The sequence below is a fragment of the Narcine bancroftii genome, chromosome 1 (genome assembly GCF_036971445.1).
Source record: "Narcine bancroftii isolate sNarBan1 chromosome 1, sNarBan1.hap1, whole genome shotgun sequence".
Lineage (NCBI taxonomy): Eukaryota > Metazoa > Chordata > Chondrichthyes > Torpediniformes > Narcinidae > Narcine > Narcine bancroftii.
In genome coordinates, this window is record NC_091469.1 from 285,884,725 (window position 1) to 285,900,662 (window position 15,938).

General features: G+C 37.9%; 1 protein-coding gene across 3 annotated transcripts in view; it reads right to left on the reverse strand.

Annotated features, from left to right (window-relative positions):
• The window catches only part of LOC138745363 (uncharacterized), an 85,497-nt gene that overhangs the window by 25,893 nt on the left and 43,666 nt on the right, over positions 1-15,938 (reverse strand). For 2 of the 3 annotated variants that reach the window (XM_069902335.1, XM_069902346.1), the window contains exons 5-15: positions 14,935-15,066; positions 14,045-14,142; positions 12,755-12,933; positions 10,871-10,990; positions 10,680-10,769; positions 9,772-9,922; positions 7,779-7,917; positions 7,250-7,290; positions 5,726-5,817; positions 3,358-3,484; positions 602-939 (exon numbers count right to left, since the gene is read on the reverse strand). In XM_069902335.1, the coding sequence (XP_069758436.1) occupies positions 602-939; positions 3,358-3,484; positions 5,726-5,817; positions 7,250-7,290; positions 7,779-7,917; positions 9,772-9,922; positions 10,680-10,769; positions 10,871-10,990; positions 12,755-12,933; positions 14,045-14,142; positions 14,935-15,066 (1,507 nt within the window). The remainder of the gene's footprint in view (positions 1-601; positions 940-3,357; positions 3,485-5,725; positions 5,818-7,249; positions 7,291-7,778; positions 7,918-9,771; positions 9,923-10,679; positions 10,770-10,870; positions 10,991-12,754; positions 12,934-14,044; positions 14,143-14,934; positions 15,067-15,938) is intronic. The other variant, XM_069902340.1, reaches the window with a different exon arrangement.

Genomic DNA, 15,938 nt, shown 5'->3' on the forward strand with positions numbered 1-15,938 from the left:
AATTGCCTGGTCCTATTGATGCCAGTTCATCGATCCTCTGAGTTATTTGAGAATTAGATGTGACAAATACTGGGTTCCACTGTCAAAGACTGGTCAAGAGGTACCCCAGGGAAGAACATTGGAGGAACAGGTTATGAAAGTAGATTAAAAAATGAAAAAATTAAAAATCCACTCGTGCACAAATTGGAACTTGACCAGTTCACTCAGCAGCTAAATAATATGTAGCTTGAATGTACATGGGGAAACCAGGTTACAAATGTACCAATTACTTGAATATAATTTAAAAATAAAAGAGGATCAATAAAGGGCAAAACAGGTGAGAGTTAGGAACCTATTTAACCCCGATCAGTGTAACATCAGAGTTTTAGAATAAACTGACAAGTTCACAATGATTCCTCAATATCAAAAAAAACAAGAAACCATTGACAAAATGCCCAAAAACAGACTGGTTTGCAAAGGTATGTCAGAGGGCACTAGGACTCAATCACCAAGTGCATAATTTGAACTAGTTAGGATCACTGGAAGAGACAGTTAAGTTCGAAATTGGGAACAATAATGGCAGCAAAATACAATCCTAAAGTTAATTAAAACATGCTCTCACCTTCACGTCTGTGGGTTGTTTTTGAACTGGAACAAGCTTTGGTTGCTGAGAACTTTCCTCCTCCTTGGGTTCAGTAATCACTTGAGGGATGTCACTGGCTGGACTGCAATTTATGAAACCATTGACCTTTGGTGTTTCAAGACCATCCTCAGTTGCTTCATGTAGATCCTTCGTTTCACCCTTCACCAAATGGATGGGCTTGCTCTTGTGCTTGTCTTTCTTTCCACACAACACATTAGTTGAAAAGTCATCATCACTGTCCACTTCGTCCTTGGGAAAGTATTTGATCATTGCTTTATTGAAGCATTTCTCTACAGCTCGGGCCATCAGTGTGTATTCTAAGGATGTTGGGAATGAATAGAGAGCAATTAAAAAGTTGGGCAATTTTGATATACAGATTTGCAAAATAAAACTAAAATAATATTTTCTCTTGAAATAAATAATTTTTACATTAAGACATCAAGAAATTAGAACAATTCAGAAAATGAATTGTTCTTTGTCCAAGTCAATTTTATGACCCAAACAATAATTGACTTTTTTCCTCCCTGAAACTCATTTTACTATGGAATTTTCCCAGATTTCATTCTGTAATATACAGCAACCAAGGCTCTGGTGTAAATGGAATAATGCAATGAACTAAAGTTTCATCTATCATGTCCAAGGCATATACTCTTGCCTTTCAGACGAGAACATACAACTGAAATAATTTTCCAACATTTCTGCTGTGCATAGACAGACTCAGATCGGTGGATGGAAGGCAGTTATTGGCTTAAGAATTGTGTGATCTTCCTGTCAGTCATGACTGTCAGAATCATGTGAGTCCCTCCACCTCTTGAGTGTACCCTGAGAAGCAGCCTCTTATGAGGCCACTCATGAAGAGGACCTAAAGTAGAAGCCACTGGTAGAGTGTGTTTGTGGCTAAATAAGAATGGTGTTTGGAATCCTCTCCACAGGGAATCCAATGCCGAGTTGGAGTTAAATTTAAACATACTACATGGTAACAGGCTCTTCCATCCCATGAGCCCATGCTACCCAAATGATCCTACAACCCCTAAATGTTTCCAAGGGTGGGAAGAAACTAGAGTACCCAGGGGAGACTCCTCCAAACATGGGGAGAATGTACAAGCTCCTTACAGACAGCATCAGATTTGAACCAACTGGTACTGAAATGGCACTGCTACACTAACCATTCCGCCCTTCTTGGTAAAACAAATTCCTCCCCTTCTGTCCTGTTGAAGAGGGCTTATATGTTAAATGCATTTACTTTTCTTGGTCCAACTAGGCTGGCCGTAACCTCACAAACAAGGATGGAATGGTTTTAAATGAAGAATCTCAGCTCCCAGAGCTGGCCAGATAGCTGCTGGCCAAGGTTTTGAAAGTTCCCAGCGCCCCTAGTGATGTTGGTGACACTGGGGTAGTGGGAGTCTATCTTGGGAGAGCTGTGAACCATTTTCATTTTTATTTGGCATCAACTGTTTTTTTTTAAGAATGCTAACATAAATAGAGTTTTCACCTTTTAAGGTATAGATTTTAATAGGGTTTTTTGATTTAATAACATTGAAAGTTTTAATTGTGACAGTAGTGTTATGTCTGAGTGGTAATCTTGGCTTTGGAAGGGGTTTTGGTAGCAATCCCAGTTTTATCAACTGTAGATTGGTAATAAGAGCAGATGTTGTGGGGCATGATTATTTGGCAAGGGTTGGTCTGTTGTACAAAGTGGTTGAGAACTTTATATCTGATACAGGTAGTCATTATTTGAAATCAACTTGTGCGGTGTCGGATTACTCAGAAGTTTGCGACAATGAGGTTGATTGCAACAGGACAGTGGTACAAGTGCAAGAAAAGCTTTATGGGTTAGAATGGTTTTAGAAAGCAACACGCAAGATGCAGTCCTAGAATTATAATTGTGGTCAAGTGGAGTAGATGTAATAGAGTTAAGTTTCATGTTATAGCTTGCAATTATGCCAAGTGCATAAGTAAGGGCAGTGATAGGAATATACAGGATTTGCAAGCTGTTGGTAATATGATTAATGTGGCTATTGGTAATATTGATAATATTGAGCCAGTCAACAAGTTTAAATGGGATTGCTGTGCATTCCAAAAGTGGCTTGAGACAACGTGAAAGGCTTAGGCATTTGGCAGTGCATAATATGGAAAGGACAGCTGTGGTAGATTTTGGCGTAAGCATCAATAACCAGGTTACAGCAAGCACTGAGAAAAAGATCGACAAATTCTCATCTGGAGGAGATAGTTCCCCAAAAACAATTTAAAGTAACTTTTTTTGGGTATTAACAATTTTAAAATATTTCCTGCTATTATTATACTGTTGATATTTCATGTGTCACAAAGATTAATGGTATGGAGTATAAATTGAAAGCATTAACCTTGCTCAGAGGCACTGAAAATTTAAAGTTCAGGTTAATCTTTAGATTCTTTTTCCTGTGGGCCAGGCAAAATTTCGACATAATTGCTAATGCAAAAAACTGTACTCAAGAAAGATACAAATACAAAAAGTGGGAAATTTTAAACAAAGTACAAACATCTGTGCAAGACAGAAAATCAAAAATAAATAATGTGCAAAAAAAGTCATCAAACGAGTCTCTGATTGAGTTTCTTGTTTATGAATGATTGTGGAGGGGCAGTAACTTTGTAAAATAAAGTAGAAAATATCCAGGAGCAGTTGAATTTCAACAGGCCAATACTATCGGGTTGAAACTAAGAATTAATAAAAATTTAAAAATCGATATCAAACCAACCATTTCCTTTTCCATTGTATTGTTCACAGTTCTCAAACATGAGCCTAAAGTCAGATTCAAAGGCCCATTTGTTGTTGTACTTTTTCTCGCTCAGCTTTTTCTCAATAGTCGATAGATCCATTGGCTCCTGGCAACAGCACAATGAATAGATGTAAATAAATATTATTGGCACATGACCATTGGAGCATCATTCAGACTTTGAAAGAGGAATTAAACAGATAATTGAAGGAAAAAGTGAATCAATTATTGTGGTACAAGCTCATGCAAGGAAGCATGGGGAATAGATTAGATAAATACAGGTCAGTAATATAACTGACAGTAAAATATTAGTTAAAAAGGCCTGATGTTCAGGATTAAATTGCACTGCACTTTAAGAGATATCCTCTTAATAAAATCATGTTATCCCTAATCAATCACAGGGATTGATCATGGACAATTATCATGGTTTGTTAAGGGGCTAACTTGTCTGACTGATTATATTTTCCAAAGCCAAATGTGTCAATAAAAGATGGTGCAATTGTTGTAATATACATTATGGTTTTGGAAAGGTTCACCATGGGATAGTGGTCCAAAGTCCATCGGATCCAAGGCAGCATGACAAATTGGATCCATAATTGGCCTGATGATAAGACATAGAGGATGATGAACGAGGGTTGTTTGAGTGATTCAAAGCTCGAGATCAGCGCTGTACCTCAGAGATTCTGGCCAGGACCTTTATTATTTTGACTGGGAATATAGGAAGTACAAGTTTGCAGATGTTATGAAAATGTGTCGATACAGAGTAGGGTAGCCTTCAACTACACGGAGTTAGCAAAATGGGAAGAACAGCTGGCAGGTGGAATTAAATTCTGAAGCGTACGAGGTTGACAGGATTAGTGGGGCTAAGATAAACACACACACAGAAGGATGGAACTGCAGATAAGATTCAGATTTATTGTCAAGAGTTCATACATGTCATTGAATACAACCCTGAGATTCTTTGTCATGCAGCAGAGGAAGAATTACCACTTATAGGCAGTGCAATTATTGCCAGGAAGTACTTTGTAATACAAAGATACTGCATATATGCCTGAGGATCCTTGAAGGCCACAGTGTAGGTAAGCATAGTTTAGAAGGCTACAGGACAGTTGTCTTCATTAACCAGGGTACAGAATACAAGAAAAGCAAGGCTATGTTAAGATTATATTAAAAATGTTTGGTTAGAATCTGCAGTTCGAATCACACTTTTGGAGGATGTGATGGCACTAGAAGAAGTGCAGAAAAGATTCACCTGGATATTCCCTTATGGATGAAACATTCCAGGTACAAGGACAGCCTGAGATTATTTTCCTTGGAAACAGAGAAGGCTAAGGGATGATCTGACTGGAGAATCCAAAAGTTCTGAGGCGTTGCTTGAGAGAGACCTTTCCCCTCAGCAGAGGTGTACAACTGGAGGCTTTAGGGTAGGATATTTGGAGGACATTCAAATAAGTTTTTTCCCACCTTGAGGATGATCAAAATCTGGATCAAATAACCAGAGGGGTGGTGAAACAGGTAGTATTACAGTATTACTTAGGTAAGCACGTGAAATAGCATGACTTCAGGCTGAATGCTGGAAAGTGGAATCAATGTAGGTAGGTCTGGACAGCTAATAAACTGATCATCTAAAGGATTGGTTTCTATTCTGTACAACTATAATTTAGCACCTCATTTCCATTGGAAGCAGGAAAGCTTCTCTGCAATGGTTAGCTAATAGTTTAATACAAAATCAAGCCAATGAAGAGAATTGTTGAAAAGCTTTCTTAGCAAAAGATTTGCATGATATGGAAGCTCTCAATCTCTGGATTGCTGGGATATTTCAGAAGGTATTTCAGTCAACCACATTGGTGGGACCAGTGCCACCTTAAAGTCAGACCAGGCAAGGTGGAGTCAATAGATTTTATTTTTACATTTCCATGGTCACCATTATTAATCTTATAGTCCAGATTTAATTTAATTAACTGAATTTGAATATCCAAGTTGCTAAGGGTGGGATGTGAATTTATTGGAATGATTAGACTGTTTCACACCATATTGATTGTTTTCCCCTCATGTTGAAATATAATTGGCAAATCTGGAATGATGTCTGTAGCAAATGAAGACTATCGTAAAACAATATTGATGCAACCCTTCATTTGAAAGGTAGAGAAAAACATTTAGCATTTGGAAACTAATAACTCCCCTATTAAAACCCTGCACAATTTGTAAAGTTCTAATTCTCTTAGAATCATAAATCTTCACTAATAGACTTCCAATCTAATGCTGGAGAAAAGGCTATTAAATTCAAATCCAAAGATATTACTGAAATAAAAACAACTTTACTGTTAACATAACCTTTAATTTATCATACCTCAATGATTTTGTGATAATCCGGAGCATAGGATTCATTGACTGGTTCATTAAATGGCCAGGAATCCTTGTGAACTTTTACTGCATCTAGCACTGCAAACAACAAAGTGTTCAGTAGGGTTCAAACACATGAAACTCACAGATAGCAGTATTGTGGCTTGTTTAGAGTAGCCATTCTCAACCTGTTTTCGGCTATAGTGGCCCCTAGGACTTTGAGCCCCTTCCCCGTCAAGCAGTCAAGTTTAGGTTTCTTCTGTACTTGACTCTTGACTCCTACTGACTACACAAAAAAAAATTCAAAAATAATTATGTGAGGTGAAAACAAGGCTTTTACTTAAATATGCTGGAGGAGGGGGCAGGGTCCCTGTTGAGAATGACTGGTTTAGAGTATACCCAATTATACATATTCAGCAGAAACAGACATATTGAATCCAAAGCACAGAAACGGGCCTTTCCATTCATTGATGTTTATTCTCACTACAAGCCACTTCCTACCTTATCCAATCCAACCCAGTCAGAATACCCTTCCATTCTTTTCCCTTTGACAGCTCATCAATAAAACCCTTGGGCAAGTCAATGCTGCTCTACTTTCAAGCTGTTCTCTGGGTAAAATTAATTTCTGACAATACCAAACTGTTTTTACAAATGATTATCTCATTTTGATGACCCAGTCCTTTCAGGGGTGGTCAAATCACCGAAGTCAGATATTCTCCTTGCTTCCATTTAAAGGCCTCAAAATGACATCAGTAAATTCCTTTTGCTTGACTTTAATGACACTTCATTCACTCCTGCACTATTCATTTTTTTGTAATCTCACCTGGAAAAAGCTCAAAAACTACAAAAACTATTCAAAAATTTGATGCAAACAAATCCAAAGGGAGAGTAAAGGGTCAACACAATATAGTTTATTTTCACAATGCAATCCAATTATGGACCAGAGAGTTACTTTTATAACAAGACATACCCAAGGCCTGGTGACCCTAGATCCTGCCAATTTTTTGATTAAAACCTTGGTCCTCAATCGGCCCTGACAATGTTATTAAAAAAGTTGCAGAATTGAGCCAGATTCCTATAGCCTCCAAATCAATATTAATAAAATTAAAGATGGCCCTAATAAGAAAATCCTCAGCCATTATAAAGCCCCCGTACCTTTGATTATGGCCAACAAGATCTGAACTTCTAGTTCAGGAATTGCCAGCCTGCCGTGCTAATCTGCGAGTACAGGAGGCTGCTATTAATACAACTGGGCAAATGGGAAAAGAACTTGATACTCCTGATGACTTTGTCCAGTTTAACTAAAATATTCTTAGGCCTCAAAGTGTGTGGGATCAAAAGTGAGGGATGACTAAAATTTTAAACAGTTCAACCTCCAAGGTAGGCTCAAGCCCAACAACCAGAAGGCTGTTCCTAAATGCAAAGATAGTAAGTGTTCTGATTAACCAAACAAAATGCTGACCACTCATTGAAGGGTCAGCAAATTGTTTTGACAGAATTATGTCACCAATAGAATAAAAATGTCACTAACCTTTATACATAGAAACATACTGTTCATCATCTGTATAATGCCTGGCGGGTAAGAGAAGACGGCAATTGTCAAACTGCTAAAAATGAAAAATCACAACACTGTGACATTCACTGAACCTTTGCTGCATTTTCCAAGTGACAGAGAAGGTGACCGATATGCAAATCGGAGATCATGAAAGCTTTAGATTCCAGCAACAGACTTTACTCTTGATGATAACAAATACCATGGAAATAATTGAGCATACAGGCAGCTACTTCCAACAATTGAGTGAAGGAGTAATGGATACTTTCACCCAGGAGGTCGGGAGTGAACAATGGGACAGTAAAACTCCAAAAATTAGGCAAATTTAGGATATTGATGTCAGACTGTCAGATTTTTTTTCAGACTATTGGACATTATTATACGAACACTAAAGATGTGAAACAGGAATGTACATTTTAGTAAGGGACTGGATCAATTAGAAAGACAAAATGCAAGGTTTACTAAGAGTTAAAATGACAAGCAGAGTGCAGAGCTGAAGAATGCTTACACTTCTGGTCTTTTCTTGGGCAGTTCTTCCGATTTGACTGGAGAACGTGGTGCTGCAGTTTGCTTTCTCTTCAGACCACTTTTCACATTGGACATCAGCATTGATTTCTCTTCTCGCATCTGTCTACGTCTTGCTCGTTCTATTTTGGGGAGGAGTAAAATGAAGTACACTTGCAACATTTCTCTTCAATTACTGTAAAACATCCCCCATTAACAATATTATACACAACACACTGAACCACACAATGAAGTATTGCATGCCTGATATTTGATCCAGAGGTTTTAGTGAGCAAAATGAAGACACAGGCAAGTAGTGGTCTAGTTTGTGTCATGGCTTGGGGTGACACAGTCGGTATAGCAGTTTGCACAGCACCTTTACAACACCAGCGATTGGGTTTGAATCCTGCACTGTCTATAAGGAACATTCTCCCCGTGTCTGCGTAGGTTTTCCCAGAGGCTCCATTTCCTCCCATTGTTCAAAATGTACCAGGAGTGAAAGTTAATTGGGTGTACAATGGGTGGCACGGTCTTGTGGGTGAAAATGGCCTGTTACTGTGCTGTATGTCTAAATTTAAAAATAAATAAACGCAAGGCTCAAGACTTAAGAGCATCAACAGCAGAGTCATGAAAATTAGGTAGACAGGGAATGGGGTTAGAAATTTTAGAAGGCGCAATGTAATGAAGAATTTTAAAACCGTTGTGCCAAAGATCCAAAAGCCAAACACTGAACATAGGAATAATGGATGGAAAGGACCAGGCAAGAGTTAGCATGGAATCAGCAGAATTATGTGCACAATTTAAGATTTTGGTGGATCGAATAGGAGAAGAAAACAGAGTTGAGACCAAAGGGAAATTTCAGGGCCAGAAACTGTTGAATTTTAAAGATGCAAATAAGTCAGATCAGTCCCTGTGATTTACTCCTTGTCAAATGAATTATTTTTTCAATCATCTATGGATAGAAAAGGCCACCTTTTATAACTAAAACTAACTGCCCTTGAAGATTATGATATTTGAGTAATTTTCCAGATCATCAAGAAAACACAATGGTTGGCAATTAACATAAACACAATCATTTGTGAATATAGTAAACTTCTGGTAGCTTTGTGATCTCCAAATATTTACATTTTCTTTACTTTCTCAGACTCTTTTGATTCAATCAAATGGAATTAAAGATATACTAATACATTAAAATCTGTAAAAGTCAGCCAATTAAGGGTCAAGTCACCTGGAAGTGCAAAGTTCATTGCAAGGAAATTAAGAACAGACATCCTTATATTTTTATTCTTTCTGGAGAAAATTAAAATTCAGTAGACTTATTACTCCTAACATTGTTTTATAATACTATTTGAAGGTTTAAAGATTATGCACTTGTTCAAGGAAAAACTTTTGTATTTTCCACAATTCGGGGAAAACAAGCCAGAGTGAAGAACAAAATCAACAGCCAAAACAAGAGCTTTCCTTAAAAATGTCACAACCTACACATTACAACAACAACTCCCTCATTGGTACCATACTCCAGAAAGTGACATTATAAACACAAGTACTACCTGAACAAACAAACCTGATCTGAAATGTGTTTTTTTAACAAAAACTGCACTTTTAAAAAAGTTAGATGTACAGCACAGTAACAGCCCCTTCTGGCGATGAGCCCATGCCTCTCAAATACACCAATTAACCTACAGCTCCTTCCCCCACTACCCGTACGTTTTTGAAGTATGGGCGGAAACTGTTGCACTTGGAGTAAACCCATGCAGACACAGAGAGGACATACAAACTCCTTACAGACAGAACCGGATTTGAACCCAGGTCACTGACGCTGTAACAAAATTGTGCTAACCTGACTGAATATCCCACAACTTGTGCACATTGAAACACAATAAACATTTCTAGCGAGGTGGAGAAGATCAATCTCCTCCAGCCTACAATACTTCAAATACTACTCTTAGCAAACAAATAAGCTTTAAATAACAAGACACTGAGGTACACAGTCTTACCTTCACGTGCGAGAATTCTGCCTTCTTCCTCAATTTGTTTAATTTCCTGAGGTGTAAAGAGCTGCTGGGCTGCATAGTAGTATCCATCTTTCATTCTGTTCTCCCCCAGTCTACCAAACACAGCCTGCCTTTCCTTCAACAGAGATGAAATCTGCAAATGTCACAAGGTCTTAGATCAAACACACACACACAAGACAGATTCATGATAACTTACAGGATTCATGTTATGAAACTAGGCTAAATGCAACACTTTTATTGCTGTCTACATTTATGAGAAGAGACAGAATATTTGTTTTACAGTAAAAGTCCTAAAATCCAAACTGTTCAAGGATTGGGTTGGTCCAGGTTTCTGGATTCTTGGGCAGTACTTTTAAAATTCAAATTTAAGGAGAATAAACAGGTAAATTTTGATTGTATTTTATATGAAAAAAATGTTTTATTAATAAACTAAGTACAAAAAACCCAAAGAAATATTTTTTCCTTACATTTCCGCTTATTGCTGTTCTGCATCTGTGCGCACACATACAAAAGCTGAGAGTTTTTGAGAAGTCCTGATTCTCGTGTGGTCCAGATTTCTGGCATTCCAATTTTTGGACTTTTGCTATATTATTTCCCCTGTAATGTCAACAATCTCTAACAGTTGGAGAACTATCGGAACTCAGTCATGACATCAGTGTCACTAAATCATGCACCTCATTTCATAGGGTGGCACACAATGAACTTCTTCAGGATTGAGTATTGCACAGGGGAGGATGCAAATAATTAGTAGAATCCAGGGAAATAGGAAAAGGAGGATGTTGCTCCCACCCATCTCCTTTTGGCCTTATCTGCACATTATTTTGCTCTGGAATGAAATGACTTGCCCACAATCTTAATCATGGACTGGGATGGTAGGAATGATTACTTACCAGTTCCTCCTGCTGAGTACGTTTCACAAGGAGACGATCTGAAGCCCGGCGGGGAAGAATTTCTGCAAACTTCTTCTGCAACTGTTTCTCCTGAGGGCAGAAGAAAATTTCACCAAATTATTTTTGTGACACTGAAATTTGAAATCAATCACCCTCTCAACAGTGAAGTGAAAACTGGAAGTTTTATTTACATTTACACCCTTGCACATTCCTATTCCATGGATTTCCCGTTGGCCACCTTCATTTGCCCAAGATTTAGAAGACTCCCAACATGCTCGAGTCATATTGGAATTAGCATGATGCCCTTCAGTCTGTTGGAGAAACTTCCTGTTAATTTTGTTGTTCAGCTATAAATACCATGAAATTCACAACTTAAAAGAACAGAATGTTTGGATTAAAATAAGAAATAAATTCCACCCATATGCCAATCAGTGATTTCTATTTTCTAACCATTCTAAGACACAAAATCTTTCTTCCTTTTGATTCAGAGCCCAACCCATGATCCTGGAAAGTGACCACATTAGCATCTAAAAGCTAAGTAATTAGATCAATCAAACCACAAATTAAAACTGGTTCCTCTGCATTCCAGGTGATTTGCTATCAAGCAACCAAAAAGGAAAAAAATGTTTTTACTTCATTTAATAGGAGATGCATGGCCATTGAGCACATTAAGTAGTTCTTGAGGTAGTTGCATTTCCCCACTTCTGTTCTTTGCCCTGTATTTTATTTTCCCACAAGTGCCTACCCAATTTGTTGGTGAAAACCTAAATTGATTCTGTTCTGGTAGACTATCCTCTGCATAAAACACCACTGTCACATATTAGCCTGTTTCTTTCGCACAGCTTCCAAATGCTCCCACCCCACAATCAAGCACTATGAGCAGAGAGCTATTACAGGACTAGAGACCTGGGTTCAAATTCGACGCTGTCTGCTGTGACATGCATGGGTGTTCCCCAGATGCTCTGGTCTCCTCCCATCCTCCAAAATGTACAAGGTTGTAGGTTAATTGGGCAGCACAAGTTTCAATGGCTGGAATCAGCTTCTACCATGTGATAAATAAATCAAAACTAAGACTTTTTGGCCTTTATCTCATCTTGCCGATTTGCAAGTGATTGTTTTTGGGAATGCCATACTTCTATGTCCTTGCGGTAACATCACTTGTGTTTACCCAAACAGAAATGGACTTCCCAAATAATAGAGTACAACTCCAATTATCCAAAATTGGATTCTCTGAAATCCTCATTTATCCAATTTAAAAAAAAATTCCAGATCAATGTTATCCAAAACAAATCAGAAATCCTCATTTATCTGAAAATTTTCAGAGCCGAACTGACCTCACAGGTTGAAAAAAAATTCACTCCACATGAAATTAGAATGATTGTTCCCATTTCAGTTAACTCTCTCCCCTCTCTTTCCATTTCTTCTTTACCTTCCCCTATTGACTTTTCTCTCCAACTCTCCCTCTAAAACTGCGTGCCACTGTCTCCCAGCTGCAAGTGGTCAGAAGAATCCTTGTCCCAGCATCTTCAAGGAGGGTGGCCTCCCAGGCAGGAGTTGGACCTCAGGCTATTCTTCCCTTCCACCCTCCCCACCCTGCTTCCTTCCCTGGCACAGCTGAGCTCCCAATACCGACTCTGAATCCTCCCCTTGGCCTACTGTCGCACAGGCACACCAGACTCCCTGGTGTGAGCAGTAGTCTAGGGGAGGATTTGGAGTTGGGACTCCGAGGACAGGAGACTGGAGCCCACCAACTCGCCAGTAAGTGTTCCACTGGCCCAGGAAGCCTCCCTGGGGATCAGCAGTGGCACTGGATCCATGTCGGTGATCAGCTGCGGTTGGGTCGACTCAGTGATTGGCAACGGCCAGCTTTTTTTGGTCTAAATTAAATATAATTTTAATGCTTAAAAAGCGTTCCCTTGATGCAAGTGATTTGCTGTTGCTACTGTGCTGTTTTTTAAAAAATGGCCAGTTCTCCGAGAAACTGGCTGATCCGACATAGGCCCAATCCCGACTATTTTGGATAACTGGAGTTGTACTATATTACCATTTGTGAAAGAATCAATTTTTTTGCTCACCTTCTGTACAAGTAGCTTGCTGATTTCAGGAATGAAGTTCTCAGTCAAAATTTTATATAGTTTTCTTTCTTTTGTACATTGACTCTCTCCAAAAGAGTCAGCTAGATGTTTCCATTCTTCCAAAGTGTGACAGACAAGACTCCATGTACTCCTTTCTTCTACATGTATCATTGAAGAAACTAGTTCCAAATTAAACATGGAAGGAATTAGTATTATTTATTGGCTTTAATGAAATTGCATTAAATGGGGAACACTGTCAAACCAAATGACAAAGCACACTCAAGTTAAACTAAGGTCTAACTTAGTTAGAATTCCCCGCAAACTATCACCTCCATGTAAAAATGTAAAGTGTACATGTATTACATGCCAATCAAAACTAGTGCAATCGGGGGGAAAAAAGTTACCGGTATATTAAAAGTTCATTTGATATTCAACCTCCAAAGCTCAAAAGATAATTGTGCAGGTAATCATAGTTCAATTCCTACTTTCCGAAGTTTCAAAATAAAATGCAGGAAACATTGTGCCAAATCTGTTCAAGGAACATGGATGTGACAATTTAGCATTGAAGAATAATACAACATGATCTTGTATGGTAGGAGGGAAAATAAAGGACTTGTGACATAATTGCTTCAATCCTATCTTCCACTGAGGAACTCATCTCCCTGCAGAGTTGTCTTGTGAAGTGTCTTGAAAAATCCCAATCATATCAATAGTTAAAATAACATTGCACTGTCATGTGTCAGTTCTCATTCTAATCCTACCATATATGCCGGCAATAGGACAACCCACATCACCTCTTAAAATCTAGGTTTGAAAGATACCCTACGAATCCAACTAAGATCCCAAATCTGGGACTTACTGCCAACTGTGGATGCCGTTAAAAGCAACTTATAATATTTTAATTTTAAAGACTCGGTAAAGATTTAAATTTTATTAGCATATTTTAATATAAACCACCGTCAACTCCTGTAACAGGCTGTTTAAAGCCTGTTCGGACCTGATGGCAGTTGGGCTGGGTGGATTGACCCCGCGGAGGAGCACTGAGACTTCGTTGATAACTAACAGGACACGCGCAAAATTGTACCGGAGGCAATGGGAAGACGGCAGCAGTGTTGAGATTTTGCTGTCAAGGTTCGGATTTTAGACCCGCTATACAAGATGACCTTGATTTTAAAGGAAATTTTTAAGCCGGCATATAAGGTAATTAGCGATTTACTAAATGCTAGATTGCTGATATATTTTCTCTTCAGGTGCCACTAAGTTATACCAATAGTCCTTGTGTAATCTCACCATGACTCCCAATGGCATCATTTTCCTTCTGCACATTAGCTTCTTCATTGCAAGTTTCATCAAGCAGTTCACATTCCTTTTCAACTCTCTCAAACCCACTGTTTAAAATATGAAATAGAAAATCTTAAAATCTAGAAAAAATGTCAGTACAATCATTAATTAGCTCTAATTTTTTGCCATTTTACCATCAAGTTTCCATGCACATGATATGTGACATTCTTTGGCACAAAGGAGTCAATATAATTGCCCTAAGCCAAATCAACTATGCAATTCAACTATGTTATTCCACAAGACCTCACTTTTTTGCCCAGTATTCATACTTTTCAGTTCGTTTGGTGCCAAAAAAAATCTATCAAACTTGAATACACTGGTAAAACATAAGCATCACAGACCCAAAAGTAGGAAATTTCAAAGATTAACTGCTCTGAGTAACCAGATTTCTCCACATCTCACTTGCTCAAGGCAACATCATTATTTTTAGATTTGTATTCCTTTGAGAAGGAAGTAACTATTTCTTTTTAGATTGGGCAAGCTTTTAACAAATTCAACCAGTACATGAGAAATAATGATCATTAACTCATTCAATGAATACCTCAAATAAGCAATGTATTTGGCAAGCAAATAATTTAATATTTGAATAACGAATATGGGTTAAATTTTCTTTCAGCGTGTCAAGAAACAAATTTGGGGCCCAAAATTATTAACTTCGAAATTACATTTTTGTGTTGGAAAAGCTGAACAAAGTTAGTCTCATAAAGGTCTCACGCTTCCTTTTCAATCTTTAATATAAAAAATATAATTATTAGAAAAGAATGTAGTCCATAAAAACACTAAAAATTTTACTTGTAAGCACATTGAGATGGAACCACATGTTAGATGTTCGACCCTACCTTGGTTTAGACAAACTGTAACGGAGTTTCCACTTTTTCTTCAGATTCTCATTTCCAGTTTTTGCTGTAATATTTTTAGGTAATAATCTGGATTTTTTAATCTTTTGTTCTTCCTTGAGTTTCTTTTCTTTCCTAAATAACAAAGTTTGTAATTACTGATTGAAAGTTTATATTTTACAATACTGACTTTTGACAGAGAGCAACCTGCACTGCATTCATCCCTCAAGGAGTAAAATAATTATAAAAGTCACTTTTGGTGTATATAGACATCCATGGCAATGCAACCCACGATTATAGACTTGCCATACAGGGCGACCTGATAGTGTACAAAATGAGAGGCATAGATAGATTAGATTTTACCCAGAGAAGAAAAATCAAATACCAAAGCATAGCTTTAAAGTTTAAAAGAATTATGCAAGACAAGTTTTTATTTTAAAACAGACGTAGTTGGAATGCATTACCAAAGGAGGTGGTAGCAGTACATGCAACCAATGTGCTTACAAGATATTTAGACAGGCACAGGAATAGGCAGGGAATAAAGGGATACTGAGCATGTGCAAGGCAGATTAGCTTATTTTTGTATTTGGGATAGAAATTTGTGGGTTGAAGAGTCTGTTCACTCGCAGAGTTCTATGTAGATTTACAAATGAAACCAATGGCATGAAAGTGCATTTATATAGGAATAAGCATGCATAGAACATACTGCATTGATAATATATACCTGAAGTAAAATGAATACATGAAACCTGCACAGCTCTATCCAGTGAGTTCTCCTTCCAAAGAAACTACACTTGCTTCCTAAGAAAACTAGGACCAACTGCAATTTCATGTTATGTTTCATTGGAGATTTGCAATATAGATAAGGGGGGGAGTGGGTGGGAGGGAGGGGGATAAAGAACAAACATGCCTGATGGCTGAATGTGACCACATTATTTCAGAGAGCAGCAAAGTCAAAACCCAGTAATAATTTTTCCTTTCAATATTCAGAATAGAACATCAACATT